Source organism: Enhydra lutris, unplaced genomic scaffold (assembly GCF_002288905.1).
Source record: "Enhydra lutris kenyoni isolate GAN:26980312 unplaced genomic scaffold, ASM228890v2 scaffoldscaffold10, whole genome shotgun sequence".
Taxonomy (NCBI): domain Eukaryota; kingdom Metazoa; phylum Chordata; class Mammalia; order Carnivora; family Mustelidae; genus Enhydra; species Enhydra lutris.
Genome location: NW_019154094.1, coordinates 40,517,079 through 40,534,470, shown reverse-complemented (window position 1 = coordinate 40,534,470; position 17,392 = coordinate 40,517,079). Strand labels below are relative to the sequence as shown.

Below are 17,392 nucleotides of genomic sequence, written 5' to 3'. Positions count from 1 at the left end.
TGCCTTCAGGGAAGGTGACTTTCTAGAGATTACCCTGCTCTCTGGGACATATTTCAAAGAGGAGCAATTTGCAGCCGGGAACTGGGAAAGAGCTTTTTGGCACTGCTTGACATTAAGCCCGAAGACTAGATAATCTGAGTTCTAAAAAGCAGCAAGCTGGTGGCTGATAGAGTCTCTGAGCTTCCATTAGAGTTTATCTCCCTCCACCCCCACTTTTTCCCACTTCTGACCATTTTTAGCCACATGATTTGCTCATAATATAAGAGAGTGAAATGCTTGTTTGGAGATGGACTTTTTAGAGCTATTTTAGCAACTGATCATGAAATACTAGCAAGTGAATTCCCTCTACTTAGCAGGTCTAAGAAGCAAGGAGATAAAATTTTTCCAAATCCCCCCAGGCTGTCTAGTCATACAGATAAAGGCAAAAGCAGAACGAATACACAGTCACCGTTAATTTTTCAATGCCCACTGCTTTGCTGTCCACAGCAGTCTCCTCGCCAAGAACAGTGCATGCTATGGAACATGGCCTGGCTGAGGCAGAGGTTGTCTGATCTCAGGGGAAGAGCCAAACGTTCTTGAGCACAAGCCAGGGCTGCAGCTCTCGGAACTAACAGACAGAACTGGGCATAGTGAGATGCCTTTTCATGCACCAAACCATGATTTTGGGCAACTGATCTTACTAGGGTGCTTGTGTGCATTCCAGAGATGCCTGACACCTGTTAAAGACTTTGCGCCGTACAGACCATCCAAAGGAGCTTTTCCAAAATATCCTAGGAGGTCATTTTCTAAAAACATTTGGAAAGGAGGTAGAAGAGTGTGAACCAACCCATTTCCTCCCTTTAAGGGGCCTAAAATACTTCTCTGTATCAAGTTCTATTATGGCATCAATGACAACTTGATGAATTGTATAACATCTATAGTCTCTCGGTCTCCCCATGGGGACTACAGCCCTTGCCTTGTGCCTTGGTACCAGGTGTGCTGTGTGACACCCAGCAGGCTGGCTGCCAGCATCCTGGTCACTCCCTGTAACCAACAGGGCTTGAACACACAAACAGACGTCTGAGCCCTGTCTCAGACCTGCTGACCCTGGGGCTGGGAGATTGCCCAGGAGGGAGAGAGATTGCTTAGCCAGCCATTAAAATCAGCTCTGGTGAGAAGTTATGGGATGGACCTTAATGACCCTATTTCCGGGACATGGAGTTAGCAGTGGAAGGAAAGGAGCCAAAGCACTCACCTGGACCACTGACGAACATAGTATGAAAATGCCCAACACTGGTCAGATACCCCACCCCCATACAAGCCCAGATCCATAACAATCTGGCACTGACCGAAGAGCGCAGTCCTCCTCGGTGATGTCCTCTGAATCTGCCCAGGCATCATCTGCACCCCCTGCCAGAGAAACCTGTCAGCACCAAGGCTGTTGCACAGGGCTCCACCCCCAGGGCTTCCTGACCAGGCTCTTCCCACCCCACTCTGACACCACCCCCAAGGGCAGCCCTCCTCTCTTTGGCATCAGATGTCCCGGGTGCCTGGCAGTCTTCTTTACCCCAGCACCTCCTTGAGTGATGAAGAGACGGTCCCGGTCTCCCCCCAGATTGCTCATACTCTCTACCTATGCCACTGCAGCGTGGGTAGCTATTCTCTGTATCTGGGCTCTTGTTCTTAGTCAGAGGAGGTAGCTCAATATTCACCTGAGAAAATATAGTTGTAGCCAGTGCGTCCATACAGCTCCCCCCATCCAGCCAGGGTAGCCGACCTGCAAATGTGCTGGGAGAAAAACAGCATTTTCAGATGCTTTTCTGCGTTTTTTTGTGTTCTTGTTTTTCCCAGCTTTATTGAGATATAACTGACATACAAATGTCTAAGTTTAAGGTTTACAAAATGCTGATTTGATACACTTATAGATTGTAAAATCATTACCACCATTGCGTTAGCTAACAGCTCTATCATGTCACACAATTATTTTTTTTTTAAGATTTTTAAATTTATTTACTTGACAGACAGAGATCACAAGTAGGCAGAGAGGCAGGCAGAGAGACAGGAGGGGAAGCAGGCTCCCCGCTGAGCAGGGAGTCCGATGCAGGGCTTGATCCCAGGACCCTGGGATCATGACCTGAGCCAAAGGCAGAGGCTTTAACCCACTAAGCCACCCAGGTGCCCCTATCATTTCTTTCATGTGGTAAAAACATTTAAGATCATCTCTCTTTGCAACTTTCAAGCACAGAATACAATATTAATAACTATAATCACTCTGCTGTACAGGAGATCCTCAAGTTTGTACCCTCTGGTCAATGGCCAAGATGATTTTCTTAAGTGTGCACAGTTGAAGAAACGCCCAGGACTCCGCAGATTAATCTACACCCTGTCGAGGGAGCATCTCTCCCAAACAAGAGGCACCAGAATGCTACGAAGAGTACCAGTCAGACTGAGGGGCTGTCACATGTGTATGTGTGTAGGATTTGATGTTACTATGTGTGTGTTCTGGGCATGGCACTGAAACATTTACACTACCTTCTCAGTGAATTCTCAGCGAGCCCATGAGGTAGATGTGGCAGGTGGCATGCACCGCTGCCACTTCACAGAAGGCACAGGGAGGTGACATGATATGTAAGGTCAGACAAGGAGGGGTAAGCTGGAATTTGATCTAGACCCATCTACCTCCAAAGCCTGTGTTAATCATCATTTGGAACTGTTCAGCACTGGGATGAGCAACCTCGGAAGCAGGAGAGTCAATTAAGGAAGAAATGTTTGGGTTTGGTTTGGTTTGGTTTTGAAGAAATTACATCTCTCTCCTCAACAAGGAAATGCTGTAGTTGTAACTGAGCTTTTTTTTTTTTTTTTCACTCTTTGCCTCATTACTTAAAGATCACTTTGAGAGCTAGAATCCTAGAAACCAGGCAACTGGACTGAACTTCAGTGTTTTTTTTGTTTTGTTTTGTTTTTAATTTGACAGACAGAGATCACAAGTAGGCAGAGAGGCAGGCAGAGAGAGAGGAGGAAGCAGGCTCCTTGCTGAGCAGAGAGCCCGATGTGGGGCTCGATCCCAAGACCCTGAGATCATGACCTGAGCCGAAGGCAGAGGTTTAACCCTCTGAGCCACCCAGGCGCCCCTGGACTGAACTTCAAAATCTAATTTTAAGACTGTACCTTTAGGGGCGTCTGGGTGGCTCAGTGGGTTGAGCCTCTGCCTTCGGCTCAGGTCACGATCTCGGGGTCCTGGGATCGAGACCCTCATCGGGCTCTCTGCTCAGAGGGGAGCCTGCTTCCCCCAGCTCTGTCTGCCTGCCTATTTGTGATCTCTCTCTCTCTCTCTCTCTCTCTGTCAAATAAATAAATAAATAATCTTTAAAAAAAAAAAAAAAGACTGTATCTTTTTTTTTTTAAAGACTGTATCTTTATTTTATTTTTTTAAAGATTTTTTATTTATTTATTTGACAGAGAGAGATCACAAGTAGACGGAGAGGCAGGCAGAGAGAGAGAGAGAGGGAAGCAGGCACCCTGCTGAGCAGAGAGCCCGATGCAGGACTCGATCCCAGGACCCTGAGATCATGACCTGAGCAGAAGGCAGCGGGTTAATCCACTGAGCCACCCAGGTGCCCAAGACTGTATCTTTAAACTGTGATGAGCTCCAGTAGGGTTGGGGGCATGGGAGGAGATAGGTGGTAATGGGTAGGCCAACTAACCCAGAGTTTAGCTAAAGGCTAGGGATGGCAGTGAGGTGGCTGTGAGTTTTTATTAAAGAGAAGGGCAGCTGCATGACAGAGAGGGGTGAAGTTCATTTCTCAATGGGCCACCCAGACCAGCAATGTAAAGCAGGTCCCTGAAAGAGTACAAAATACTGCCTGAGGCCTTCTTTTTCTTCTCTGTTAGATAATAAGAGAAACAAGGTTTTGTTGCTACAGGAAAGGGATGTGAGTGGGCATCACCAGGTCACCTTCTAGCTCTCTTGAAGTAATGACAGCCTGGGGGAGGGGGCGGATAATAGAAAAGGAACCTCCATACAACCTAAGGCAGGGTGTGATATTTTTTCAGGGCTGGGGACAAGAAGAGATTTGTGGGAAGGTTGTCCCAGCAGTCTGTGATGTAGGATGTGGGCTGGGATTCCTGCTGACCTGAGAAGGATGCACTCTGGTGGGAGCTGCTTAATTTTTTCTGGGTCCAAAAGCATTTTGAAAAGCTGATGAAAATGATCAACTATCTCCAGAAAAAAAATGTATGCACCACAGTTAACTTACATTTTAGAGGTTCCTGGACTCTCCCAAGTCCATCCAGGGGCCCACCTCAAGCCCCTGTTAAGAGCTGCTCTAAGGGAACCATCCCAGGAATGGGGAGCAGGGAAGTAGAAAACTGTAGCAGGGAAGTGTCAATCCCCAGGGATAGCACCTGAGAAACTCTGATGTTAAGTGGGGAAGTCTGATTTCTGACAGCAAGACAATAGGGGTGCATCAGCTTGTTTTGAGGTCCCCCAACCCCTGAAATAAACAATCAATTTTATTGGGACAAGACCAGTAGTCCCTGGGTCTTGAAGACTTCTATGCATTTGTCAATTTTCTTCTTCAGGTTCTTTTCAGCCGGTTTCCATAGCCTCAGGAGTGGCTTTTTCTTCGAGTAATGGATCTCGGCCTTCTCCTTCCTCTTGTCCTCCATGGTGGCTGCTACTGTCCGGTACTTCCAACCAAGCAAACTTTAGTGTAGGCTTCCGATACAACCTTGGGAGCAGGGAAAAACCACCACCTGCTTTTTCTTGTCATAAGGTGGCAGGATCCCTTGAGGCGGTCCAGGACAGCCGGCCTTACTGGGTCTTGAGGGGACAGGAGGCCTCGCACTGTCCACCAAAAGATGCGGCAGGGCACTCAGAAGCAGTAGGTGCCACAGAATGGGTTGACGTGCACCCGCTTGAAGAGAAAAGGCCAGCGACTTCAACTTGTTTCTGTAGAAACTGCCAGATATGTTGATGCCCTCACAGCACATGACTTCAAGCCTCGCCATACTTAGTTGGCCACGATGGCCGCCCAGCAGCCTGGAAGATAGCCTCTGCCATTGAACAAGGGACCTGCCCCTCCGCCATCTTCAGCAGCCATGTGGGAAAGCTTGTTTGAGTTTGACTGGCGTGTGTTATCATGCCCACCCATCCCCATCATCTAAGTTGCTAACACCAACTCTCACTCTTTGCATTTATTTATTTAGTTAGTTAGTTAGTTAGTTAGTTAAATCTTTTCAGAGCAGAGATACACATTGTCTTTGGCTCCTGATTCTGAGACTGTTTCTTGAACTCTTTCCTAGGTTCAGATACTTCTTTCTGTCCCAGTCCTCCCAAATTCCTTAGATCCATCCTTGCCTTTTTGGTAAGTCAGGCAGCAAGACATGGGCCCAGAGGACTCATGAGACTGAAAAGGGCAAGCTGGCTAATTCCCCAAGTAAGGCACTAGCCTCCTCTGAAGGAAGGTCCTCAGGCAGTACCTGGCAGAAGCTCTACTGTACTACAGACTTGAACTCCAAGAGACCTGCTCCTTAGCCTCATGGCTCTAAACCAGAACCCCATCATTTCTTTCTTTAAGCTTAGCTCTTGACTGAGAAAGCAGGATGCACTGTGAATGCTCTCCATTTATCTAATTGTGAGTGGCCTCTACTTCTGCATGAGGACTACTGCTCTGTAGGATTTGCCTATCTAGTAACCAACTTGGACACACCAATAAAAGTGGCAGACCTTTACTCCCCATCTCTTAAGGGAGGAAAAAAAGAAAGATGACCTGTCCCAATTTTAATCATCTGAAAGCTAAATACAAGTGTTGGGGGAGAAAATGGCAGAGGAGAACACCTTACCCTTAAATGCTTGAACTGAGTTTTTAAAGAATTTTGATAATATATTTTATTTAACCCAATTATATCCCAAATATTATGCCAACATATAATCACTTTAAAAATCATTAATATTTAACTTTTTTTGTACTAAATTTTTAAAATTCTATCTGTATTTGGGGCACCTGGGTGGCTCAGTGGGTTAAGCTGCTGCCTTCAGCTCAGGTCATGATCTCAGGGTCCTGGGATTGAGTCCCGAATCCGGCTCTCTGCTCAGCAGGGAGCCTGCTTCCCTCTCTCTCTCTCTCTCTGCCTGCCTCCATGCCTACTTGTGATCTATCTCTGTCAAATAAATAAATAAAATCTTAAAAAAAAAAAAAGAAAGAAAAGGTGCTCAACATAATTAGTCCTCACTACACTTCAACAAAAAATATAAATTAAAAAAAAATTCTATCTGTATTTTACACTTTCAGCACATCATCTCAACTAGAATGGTTTACTTTTAGCCTTTTTTTTTTTTTTTTTACTGATTAAAAAAGATTTTTAAAATTAAGTAATCTCTATGCCCAATGTGGGGCTCGAACTCATGACCCTGAAGTCAAGAACCACATGTTATACTGACTGAGCCAGCCAGGTGCCCTTTTACTTTTAGCATTTAAAGGGGAAAAAAAGTAGCCCTGTGTTTAACAAAAAAATTCCACATTGTTACAGCTATAATTAACTGCAATAACATCAAACATATAGTTCCCCAGTCGCACTAGCCATATTGAACTGAGTTTTTAAGGAAGCAAGCATTTCCTAACACACCTGCCTTCCCCAACCTAGCAGAGGTATTGCCTCTGAAGTATTGGTAATTCACACTGCTATCACCGCACTAGTTACCAAGTGCCTGCCGTGTGCCACACATCTAAGGATGAGATCCCCATTTCAAAACACAACACATTCTCCCACCTTTTCTAATCTCCTTCTCTGTTGCCTGTTTACTTGTCTGCCACTCACTGAGCTCCTTGAGGACAAGGACCGCCTTATTCATCTCTGTCACCCCAGACACTAGCACAGGGCCCATTACTGCTTTATCCAAAAGCAGGAACTGAGTTTCCACTTCTAAGCCGGGTGGGTACTTTGCTAGGTGCTGGCAGGATAACAGTCAGACAAGGCCCCTGTCCTCAAAGGGATTAGGATTAGGGCAGAGAGGAAATGGCAGACATCAAACACACAATTAGAATGAAGCACATGTAGGGAGGTAAAAAGTGAGTGAACACTGATTGTGCCAGGGGAAGCCAAAAGGTATGAAATGGTATCATGCTGCCTGGACAAGAAGGTGTAAAAGGAGAAGAAAGCAGGATTAATGGGAAAGCCCTCATAAACATTTATGAATGCCAAGGACTCCTCAGAATAATTCTAACTCACTGGTCTTCCTCGAACATCAAGTGGCTTAGGGCTCCTTTCTCACAGGCCTGCCTAGTCTGTAAGTACACAATCTGCCATTTAGCAACCCCACTTGTTCAGCTCTTCAGTGTGGCCCTTCTCAAACACATTCAGGAAAGTTCCCTACTCGTAGTGTACAGACAAAGGAGAAACAGTGGACCTGACAAAGCTACACAGGTGTCTCTGCTCTAAGACGTTCCAGAGCCTTTGTTAGATCAATGTACATGTACCAATGGACTTTATGAAAGTGGAGCCTGTGGTCAGGCCAACTCAGGTACGCAGAATTTCTCATTCATGGACAGGGAATGCTTTACACAAGTGTATCCTTAAAACTACTGTTCTATGTATGACAGAATTAATTTTATTTTTGATGTTATTTTTATTTCTGTATGTTTTCTGATTTTTACATGTTTCTAAACAAACATGAATTTGTCATGAATAAAAAAACAAAAATTAAAAAAAAAAACTACTGTTCTATGGAACACACTTGGGCAAATACTGATTTGAGTATTACCTATATAATTTCTAGTGACAAGCACTATGCTCCACAGAGCAGTGGTCTTTAAACTGGAGTTCCAATAACTTGCAGAAACACGAAAACTTTCCAAAGTGGGAAGGGAAAAGAAAAGCTGTAAGATGGGGCGCCTGGGTGGCTCAGTGGGTTTGAAGCCTCTGCCGAAAGGTCCTGGGATCAAGCCCCACATTGGGCTCTCTGCTCAGCATGGAGCCTGCTTCATCCTCTCTCTGCCTGCCTCTCTGCCTACTTGTGATCTCTGTCTGTCAGATAAATAAATAAAATCTTTAAAAAAAAGAAAAAAGAAAAAAAAAGAAAAGCTGTAAGATGATCAGCTACAGGAACTTCCATATAAACTCTTCCCTACAATCAACCTCTCCAAGGAAGCCTTCATTCAAGTCCCCTTTCCTAACTCCCCTTTCACATTTGCCCTTATCCCATTTTATAGAAAGAAAGGCAAAAAGGGGCAAGCCTCATATCTCTCCTTCTTACTGCCCGGACACTCGACCACCCACACTGGGTAACCACAGCTGGATTCTGCATGTTACTGGGGCTGCAGCACACGTGCTCGTGTACCTGCCAACCAAAGAGAGAGACCGCATCTGCTCCCCTCCCATTCTCCAGGCTCTCCCTACTTTCATCTGCTCCTCACAGACTAATCCTCCTGAAAAAGCTACTTTCCTCCTGTATTTCCCTGCTCAAAAATCACACTGCTCTACTGGCAAATGCAAGCACCTTGGTCAGCATTCGGCTTCCTGTCATCAATCCCTTCCATTCTCTGGCCTGGCACACACCTTCCACACCAGCCAGGGAGGTGTCCTGGCCCCTCTGGTTCCTGTCTCCATGCCTTTTCTCATGCTGCACCACCTGCTAGGAACACCCTCCCCCATCTGCCAGTGAGCGTTCTGTTTTTCCTCCAGTGTTCTCAAGCCATGGCCTGCTGACTTAATTAGGCCACTGGTGAGTCACTCCACACTGTTGTCCAAGCTCCTCTTACACCACACTGGAGGACCCTATCTTTCAGTGTAGTAGCCTGAAGGAATTCCAGGTTCAGTTCAAATCCCAGCTCTTTTGGTAAATTTGGAAATTTATTTACTTTGTTTCATCTGCAAAATGGGAACATCAGTTACATCAAAGGATTATAAAAAGATAGGTAAATGAGACCATGCTGGGGAGCCAAATTAACGAATGTCACTAGAGTATCAACTCCATGAAGGTAAGGATTTTTGTCTACACACTGATGTAGGAGGCCTACTTAAGGCCTGAAACATAATACACATTCAGTAAACACTTAGTAAATTATAAGACTGAAAGAATGAACAAACAATAATGTATTAAATTACTTGATCTAATCTAGTTCATAAACCTTTGATGTAGGCATGATTATTATTCCCATTTTATAGAGAAGGACACTGAGGCCTTGTATAGGCAGGAAGTAACAGGGCCAGGATCTGAACGTAGGCAGACTGGCTCCAGAACACAGGGCTGGGTGGGACCCCTGAGTGGCTCAGTTTAAGCATCTGCCTTCAGCTCAGGTCATGATGCCAGGGTCCTGGAATAGAGCCCTGCATCAGGATCCTTGCTCAGCAGGGAGCTTGCCTCTCCCTCTGCCTGCCAGTCCCCCTGCTTGTGCTCGCTTGCTCTCTGTCTCTGACAAATAAATAAATAATCTTAAAACACACACACACACACACACACACACACACACACACACAGGGTGGGGTACTCCGGTGTGACTATCCCCTGGAAGGGGAGAGACTCCCCTGAAAGGTGGTATAAGAACTGGTCTGTTTTTTTACTTTGCACAGCACCAGGCACCCAGTAATCACCCAACACTTGGCTGGCAAATGCCAAGAACAAGATGACCACACACTTCGCATTAAGTCAATTACCCCAGAAGAGGGTCTCAGGGAGTGTGAGGCTATGGTATATTCTTACCTTGCCCTTGAACAGGATCACTGGACAGACAAACCGTCCTCTGCACCTGGCCGTCTTGCTACGGTTGACGAGGTCTTGCAGCTTGCTCACCTGCACAGTGCTCTGAAACCTAAGGCACAGACAAGAGGCAGGTCAGGCTGGCTTTTAAGTGGGCATTTTGTATATATGTGTGTGCGTGTGTTCACAAAAACCCCATGAGAGGTCTACAGATGTGTGCGTGAATACTCATTTGAAATTTAGGAAATGCTTTAATCCCTAAATTCTAGATCATGGATATGTTAAGCTTTTCAGGAAAAGAAAAAAAATGCTCTATTATAGGTAATAAAATTTAAGTCATCCTGATTTTAGAATCCTTAAAATGAAAAAGCAAGTGAGCTACTTTGAAGACATGGTATGTAAAATACAGAAATATACATAGCAAACTGGATGCTGACTATGTCTGGAGTGTACATTTTTTACTCCTGGAGTAAGACGATAGGTGCCCTGGGGACCGTATGGAAATCATAGGGCCATTTTTGTGATCTTGCAGGGAGCCGGCTAAGAAGAAAGTGATAAGCTTCTGATATTTCATCAACATTCCAACTATCTTTAACAGTCCAAACAGCAAATAGGGCAGGGAATGCTGGAGCAAAGGAGGTAAAAAAGCAGCTATTCATGACATGGAGAAATATAGTAGTTACTGCACTGGGTTTGGTAAGAGAGCTTCCAGAACATGAAAGAGTCAGGTTTAGAGATGAGCTCCAGCAAGTCAAAGCCATAATCAAATCAGTATACCCTAAATACAGTGGCTTTTCTTATAGACTCACCTACCAGTCCTGAGCAAAATGCCCCAAATCAGCCAGGCAGAGGTTCTGGTTGCATGAGAAAGGAGAGGCAGGAAAGTTAAAAGGGTGGGAAACTATGTAGATTAAATGAGTAGAAGAGAGGGAAGATGTTCATGTTCCCTCCTTATAAGGTTGAGCTTCCAGGTCAAGTCTTACAGGGCATTTAATTTCTTCTACATCATAATCCTTCTAGGCATCCATGTGTTCTTGCACAGGAAATGCATATAAATAATTGTTTCTAAATGAGTACGTTCAGCAACTCCTACACATCTGTGGTAACTTTTTAAGTCTACCTGGATGCTGGGGCACCTGGGTGGCTCAATGGGTTAAGCCTCTGCCTTTAGCTCAGGTCATGATCTCAGGGTGCTGGATGGAGCCCCGCATCTGGCTCTCTGCTCAGCAGGAAGCCTGCTTCCCCCTCTCTCTCTACCTGCCTCTCTGCCTACTTGTGATCTCTGTCAAATAAATAAATAAATTAAAAAAAAAAAAAGTCTACCTGGATGCTGTTGGGATTAATAAAGTCTTTGAAAAATATTGATTTCTTAGTAGTCTTTATAGATACATTCATAAGCCACAGTTACTAAAAATATAATTACTATCAAGTGGGGAGCTGAAATTGAAGTTAAAAAGAGATTTTCAAATAAAAACCTGGGCCAACAGTTTGCTAAATCTGGAAAGAGAACAAGGGGATAAAAAACAGAACTTACACTTTCCATGGTATATTTTTCTGAAAGGTCTGATTTAAGATGTTACTTTTGTAGTCAATTTTTTTTCTTTTTTTTAAGACAGGAAGAATGGCAAACTTGGAAGAGGCTGGAGTGCCTCTTCAAGGTGCCTATAGAGTGGCACTGGCCACCTAGCCATGCCCTAGAAAGTCCATGGCTCACTGAACACCAAGTTCTGCCATTTCCCCTCACTCAGTTTCTCCATGAAATAAAGACACCTCGGTACAAAATAATCTCCTAATTCGACTTAGATGCCAGGAGAATAAAAACAGAGAGTGCACACAATACTGTCCACAGTACTCTTCCTTTCCCCTTTTGGTGGCCCCGGGCCATTTTCACAGATCTGGTCAGCATCATCGATTGCAACAGGATCTCACTTAGTCACGCCAGCAGCTCCCTCTAGTTCTAAATGCCTTGAAACTATGTTTGATTCTCCCAGGCTGAGAGCTTCCATTCGGCAAACTCCATAAAACCAAGATGGAAAACATGTCAGTATTTCTGTCTTAGGGGCTCTGGGCAGTCTTTTAATGTGGCAGCAGGCATACTGCTGGTTAGGCTAGTTGGTGGTTTATTTTGCTAGTTCCCCTACTCAGAGAACCAATTCAGCTTCCATTCTTAGTAGTTCCTGTTTTTATTTTTATTATCTCTTGGCCTTGGGCTCTTTTTCTTACAGTGCTAAGCACTGAGCTATGTCTGACACATGATACTCAGATTTGAATGAATAAACGTAGGCTTGTGTATTTATGTTTGTCTTATTGGACTGAGCTTTTAACCTGTGGAATCTGATGCTATCTCTGGATAGACAGTGTCAGAATCGAGCTGAATCATAGGACACCCGCTGGTGGCCGAGAACTGGTGATGTGAGGGAACCCCTCAACCCCTCCTATGCTGGAATTGGGTGCAGAACTTAACCATTATCCCCCAGTGCCTCATCTGTACTTCCCGTAATTCTGGTTCTTGTTACACGGTCATTGCTTATTTACTGGTCTGTATTACCCAAAAGACCTAAGGGTAGGGACTTCATCTATCTGGTAGGGCTTCCACCTGGATCCATGGGGCCTGCCACATGGCAGCAGCTCAATGGACGCTTATAAACAAACACATGTCTTGGCTGTTCAGAGACCCCATATTCAGACTTCTATTGCCAGATGATGGGCTAAACTGGGGTTGGGGGGTGGATTAACAGAACTAAACCACTTCCTGAATCCACTTCTATCCTGTGTAATGTGGTCTAATTAGTGTCCTATTAACACCAAAGCCAGGCATGTAAAGAAGCAAAAAGTTCTGTTTCTTCCCACATGCATATACTACTTTCACTTCAACTGAAAGGCACTGCCCACTCAGAATTACTTCAAGGCCTAACAAGAAGTAAAAAGTAAAAAAAAAAAAAAAAAAGTTCAATAACTCCTCTAGGGTGACGAATATGCCACTGTGGCCCTGGCCTAGAAGCTGTGATCCTGCTCGTGGAAGAACTGTGACAGTGACAGAAAGAAAAGACAAACAGGTGCACAGAGCAGAGTGAGGAAGATTCGGATTTTAAACCCACCCTGCTTACTACTTCTGTGATTTTCAGGAAAGGCAAGTTATTTCCCTGGGTTTTCACTTTCTCTTTGGTACATTGGGAGTGATAACACCTACTTCACTGGCTAGTTGCAGGACTTGAGGGAGCTAGTGTGTGAAACCCTAACACCCGCCAAACGGTAAGCCCTTGGCAAACATTCCTTTCCCCTTCCTTAAGGGCTTGACTGCATCAGCACTGAGCTGGTTTCCTTCCAGGAAAAGCTTCTGTGAGGCAACCAAGACTGAGTTCATTAATGTACTTCTACTACAGGGTTGGGGTGGCAGCACCAGGGAGCTTGTGAGAAAATGCAGAAGCTCGGGCCCCACTCCAGACCTACTGAGTCAGATTTTGTTTTGTCACTAAAACACAGGTGATTCACTCATAGTCTAGCTGAAGCAGCACCATCTTAACTACAGCTGAGCTTAGTATCAGAATGCCATCAGGGCACCAACGTAAAACCATCAGCCAGCACTGAAGAGGGTGGAGAGGAGGGGAAGGGCAAGGAAAAAGAGATCTTTTTCAGAAACTTTATTTAAGGGCTTACAGATGTTGAGTCTACCTAATTTTGGAAGAAGTCAGGAAGAGCTAGAAACCATATATAACGGAGGTATAACAAACCCCAAATCTTTAGGGTTAGAGATCCCAGGAGTTCTTAAGTTATATGATTGAGGATATGATATAATTTCTATGATCCGCATACAATTTGTTTTTCTAATTCCTTTCTTTTCTCAGTGAACCCCACCACAACCTCATGAGATGGCACACTTCCAGAAATTACATTTTACAGATAAGGTATCCAAGGCTTAGTCCTTACACTCCTCTCATCTGGTTATTCCTCTGCTTCAAAGCCTTCTCTGGCTCCCTGTGGCCTACAGCAGTGGTCCTCAGGCCATAGTGTAGGTTAAGATTCATCTAGAGAGCTCTCTAAGAATGTAGATTCTGGAAATTCTGCTTCAGCGGTCCTAAGATCTGTGATTTTAATGAATGCTCAGGGGATACTAGCACAATAAAACCACTGACACCCACAAGTCCACACTCCTTGGCCTAATGATCAAGACCATATACAAACTGGTCTTTTAGGACATGTCAGGACTGCTACTCATCCTTCCAGTTCCAGCTGAAAAGGACCTCTACCACAGGCTCTTCCTAAACACACACACTCCAAGCAGAATTAACCATTCTCCCTGGTTTGTCTGTAGCAGCGCTTCTTAAACCTTAATGTACATATGAATCACTAGGGCATCGTGTTAGGCTGTGATTTTGATTCAGTGGCTCTGGAGCCAGAGATTCAGAATCTCTAGCTGGTTCCCGATGGGCACACTTCAATTGTGAGGGCCTGCTGCACTCATCATAATCTCACATCTACAGGGCCGTGCTTTCACAGATACTGTGGACCACAGCTCCTGGATTCTCTTAAAATCACCAGCAAGCATGGAGACTAAGGGAACAAACTCTGAAATCAACATAAAGCATCTCCTGGAGCCTCCGTGCTGTGATGATTTATTAGTGTCAAACAACTGCCACCATTTACTGACTACCTTTGAGTTGTATCCATATATATTCTCGTATATGACCTGTTGTTACCCAGAGAAAAAGTACTTGGGCCTTAGTAGGGCCTCCATAAATGGTAGCTCTTACTTCTATCTTACAGTACCCATGCCAGGCTTGTAATAGCCCCACTTATCATCTGGAATTATACTAGCCACTTTTCTAAACAGAGACAGAGACTGACCAATGAGATAACCAAAAGACAAAGAGATTACATAATTTGCCCAAGTTACTCAAAGCAGTCTGACTCCAGACATCAGGCTCTTAAGCCCTATAAATGGTTAGGTGATCTTAAGATGTCAACAACACAGCATAGCTCCCACCCCACTCTCTTAAAAAAGGGCACTATGGTTCAGAATGGTGAGGTGTAAAGTAAGCTGTCTTAGGTCAGTGAGCCCTAGGGTGGGGGAGAAACAGAAGTCCAGGATAGTGACTTCCAACTGCTCATTCTATGCCCGGCTACTTTGTCAATCTAACTTACCAAACCCTGAATGAAACAAAAAGTCTGATAAGGTTTCACACCTGGGGGAAAGGAGTCTACCCCACCCAGTTCCCCACCCAGTTGCAGACTACCTGACTCTGGGGATGAGCTGTCAGAGCCTCCCCAGACAGGCACACTCTAGTTACAAGATGCTCACGTGTCTTTCTCCTTCTCAGAACTTTCATACTCCAGGAACACGATGTGCTGGGGGTAGTGGCCACAGATATCCCCATTCACATTTTGGATCACACTGTAACAGTAGTCTCGGCCAAACAGCTCCAGACATCTCTTCTCAATGCGCTCAACCTGCACAGAGGAGGAGACCTGAGCATAAAGAAGATTCTGGGATTCTGAGTATGAAAATTAGGCAGTTCGTGACCTGCAGAGGTCACTGGCAATGACATGGGCCTCTGTGATTATTATGCAATGCTAGGAAGAGACACATTGCTAGGACACAGGCCCTAAATGTGTACTTCATTAATCTATATGCAGTATGTTTTGGGAGGTCTCTGAACCCCTCAGTGTTGCAGTGAAACTGTTAAGCACTTGAAGGAAAGGGCTACAAGTTTCATGAGATTTTCAAGGCAGTCCACAATCCATAAAATATTAAGAACTCTTGCTCTAGGTTACTTTAACTAACATTAATCCATTATCTTCCCCTGGCTCCAGATTACTCCCCATTCTCTAGTCACAGACAAATACCCAGACACTCTAGTTAGTGTCTAAAAGGTAAAAGATGCAGACAAGGCTGTCTCCCCACACTCCATTTATTTATCAAATAAAAGGATGAACGCCCCTTAAAATTGCTCGTATTTAGTTCACAATTCAGGGAAAGGTCCACTAGAAAAAAGGCATAAGACATGTAATATCTTGAGAAATCTACAAGAGATCAGGAAGCCTGGAGAGGCTTTAAAGCTGGCTACAGTGAAAGTCAGCTAAACTTAAGACAACCCTAATCTTCAGGGGTGTAAGATGGAAGAGGGGCTCAGCAAACCCTGCACAGCCACTCAAAAGACCAATGGAGAGGAAAAAACTCATAGTGGCTTAAACTAGGAATTCTCAAATTTTAAGATGCATGAATATCATTAAGAAACCTATTAAAAAATACAAATTTCAGGTTCCCAACCTCAGAAATTCTGACTCAGTAGAACTGGATGGGATCAAGGAACCTTTATTTTTAACAAGCATCCCAGACAATGCCGAAACAGTGGTCCTCAGGCTAAGATCTGAAAATCACTTGGCTGTTTGGAGAGTGGGGAAATCCCATCATTACTGAAGTCTTCCCTAGGTTACTCCAGAGAGTAGCAGGATGCCAACTGCAGTTATGTTCCAGCAAGTATCCCCTGGAGCCAAACCAGAGTTTCATGGCCCAGAACGGAAAAGAATCCCACTGGAAAGTCTGATGCTAAACCTGCCAAAGCACATGGGGAATAAGAGACAGGAGGATCTGCAAGATTCCCATTTGACTGCCAAACAGTGCCTAGGGAATGGCCTTACCAGGCTGGATGCCTTCCAGGTGTGGCAATAAGGAGACTGACGGGAACTAAGACCTGCTTTTGATAAAGGAATAGAGGGAGTGCGGGCTCTTTTCCTAATCTGTAGGGGAAGAAAAGAGATGGGCCTAGTCTAAAGTCACACTCAGGCTGTAGAAGGAAGCAACACACTCAGTCCATGTCTTGGTTCCATTCTGACTTCTGACCTAGAGCAATTCTCTAGACCTTTTTTTTTTTTTTAATCATCTCAACCTGGAGGGTTTTGTACCCACAACCTGATGCACGGGAATAACCCTTCTCAGCTTCCCCTCTCTACTGTCTGAACATGGACTCTCAGCTCTGATCCTTGACCTCCAAACGCCTTGTCTCAAACCAAAGGACGTCCTTCCTTGGCTCATTCGGACCTTAGTTCTTCCTTTTTCGGTTCTTGAACCCGACCCTTACTCTTTGGGTCCGGACCCTGGAAACTTCCCTCTCTCCTTCCTCTGACCCCTGATCTCCGCTTTTCTTCCGTAACTTTTCAAGCCAAGGAGTTCTCTTTGTGCTCATTTCAACTCCAAACTCACCTTAGAGCCACCCGTCCCGCTGCAGTCCTTGGCCCGGTACTGAGTCCGGGAGAACTCCTCTAGCAGCTCCCCGAGCCCCGGCTCCTGCGGCGGCGGGTTGCCCGAAGAAGCCGACGGCCCCGCCGACGCGGCGGCAGCGGCCCTAGCACCCGCCATGGACCAACCCCACGTCCCCTTCAGCACCCGAAGTCTCCCTCAGCGCGCTCCAGCCCTGCCCATGGCACCTGGAGTACCGACTCCGAGTCCGGAACCTCCGGAACAGCCTCAGCCACCGCCTTCCCTTTCCACTTCCGGCCCCGCCCCACCCTACCGGATGTTTACTTCGGCCCTGACCAATCGGAGCACGGGATTCGCGCCCTGCCCCGTGATTACCGGCCCACCCCCAAATGTGGAGCGATCCAAATGGTCCGGGGAGAGGGAGCCGGGGCCACTCGCAGATAACTCTTGCTCCGCCCCTCGGGGTTTCCCCTGGGGAAGCCGGGCTAAACCATTGGGGCTGCAGGAGGGGTGTTAGT

At 45.4% G+C, this 17,392-nt stretch overlaps 1 protein-coding gene and 1 pseudogene across 7 annotated transcripts in view; both read right to left on the bottom strand.

Annotated features, from left to right (window-relative positions):
- LOC111143809 (myotubularin related protein 14) overlaps nt 1-17,158 on the bottom strand; it is a 47,714-nt gene extending 30,556 nt beyond the window's left edge. For 5 of the 7 annotated variants that reach the window (XM_022497707.1, XM_022497711.1, XM_022497710.1 and 2 more), the window contains exons 1-5: nt 16,878-17,158; nt 14,976-15,124; nt 9,680-9,788; nt 1,692-1,767; nt 1,329-1,389 (exon numbers count right to left, since the gene is read on the bottom strand). In XM_022497707.1, coding sequence (XP_022353415.1) covers nt 1,329-1,389; nt 1,692-1,767; nt 9,680-9,788; nt 14,976-15,124; nt 16,878-17,033 — 551 coding nt within the window. In that variant the 5' untranslated portion in view covers nt 17,034-17,158. The remainder of the gene's footprint in view (nt 1-1,328; nt 1,390-1,691; nt 1,768-9,679; nt 9,789-14,975; nt 15,125-16,877) is intronic. The other 2 variants (XM_022497708.1, XM_022497712.1) reach the window with 2 other exon arrangements.
- LOC111143910 lies at nt 4,492-5,025 on the bottom strand (annotated as a pseudogene).
- Nucleotides 17,159-17,392: the final 234 nt, after the last annotated feature.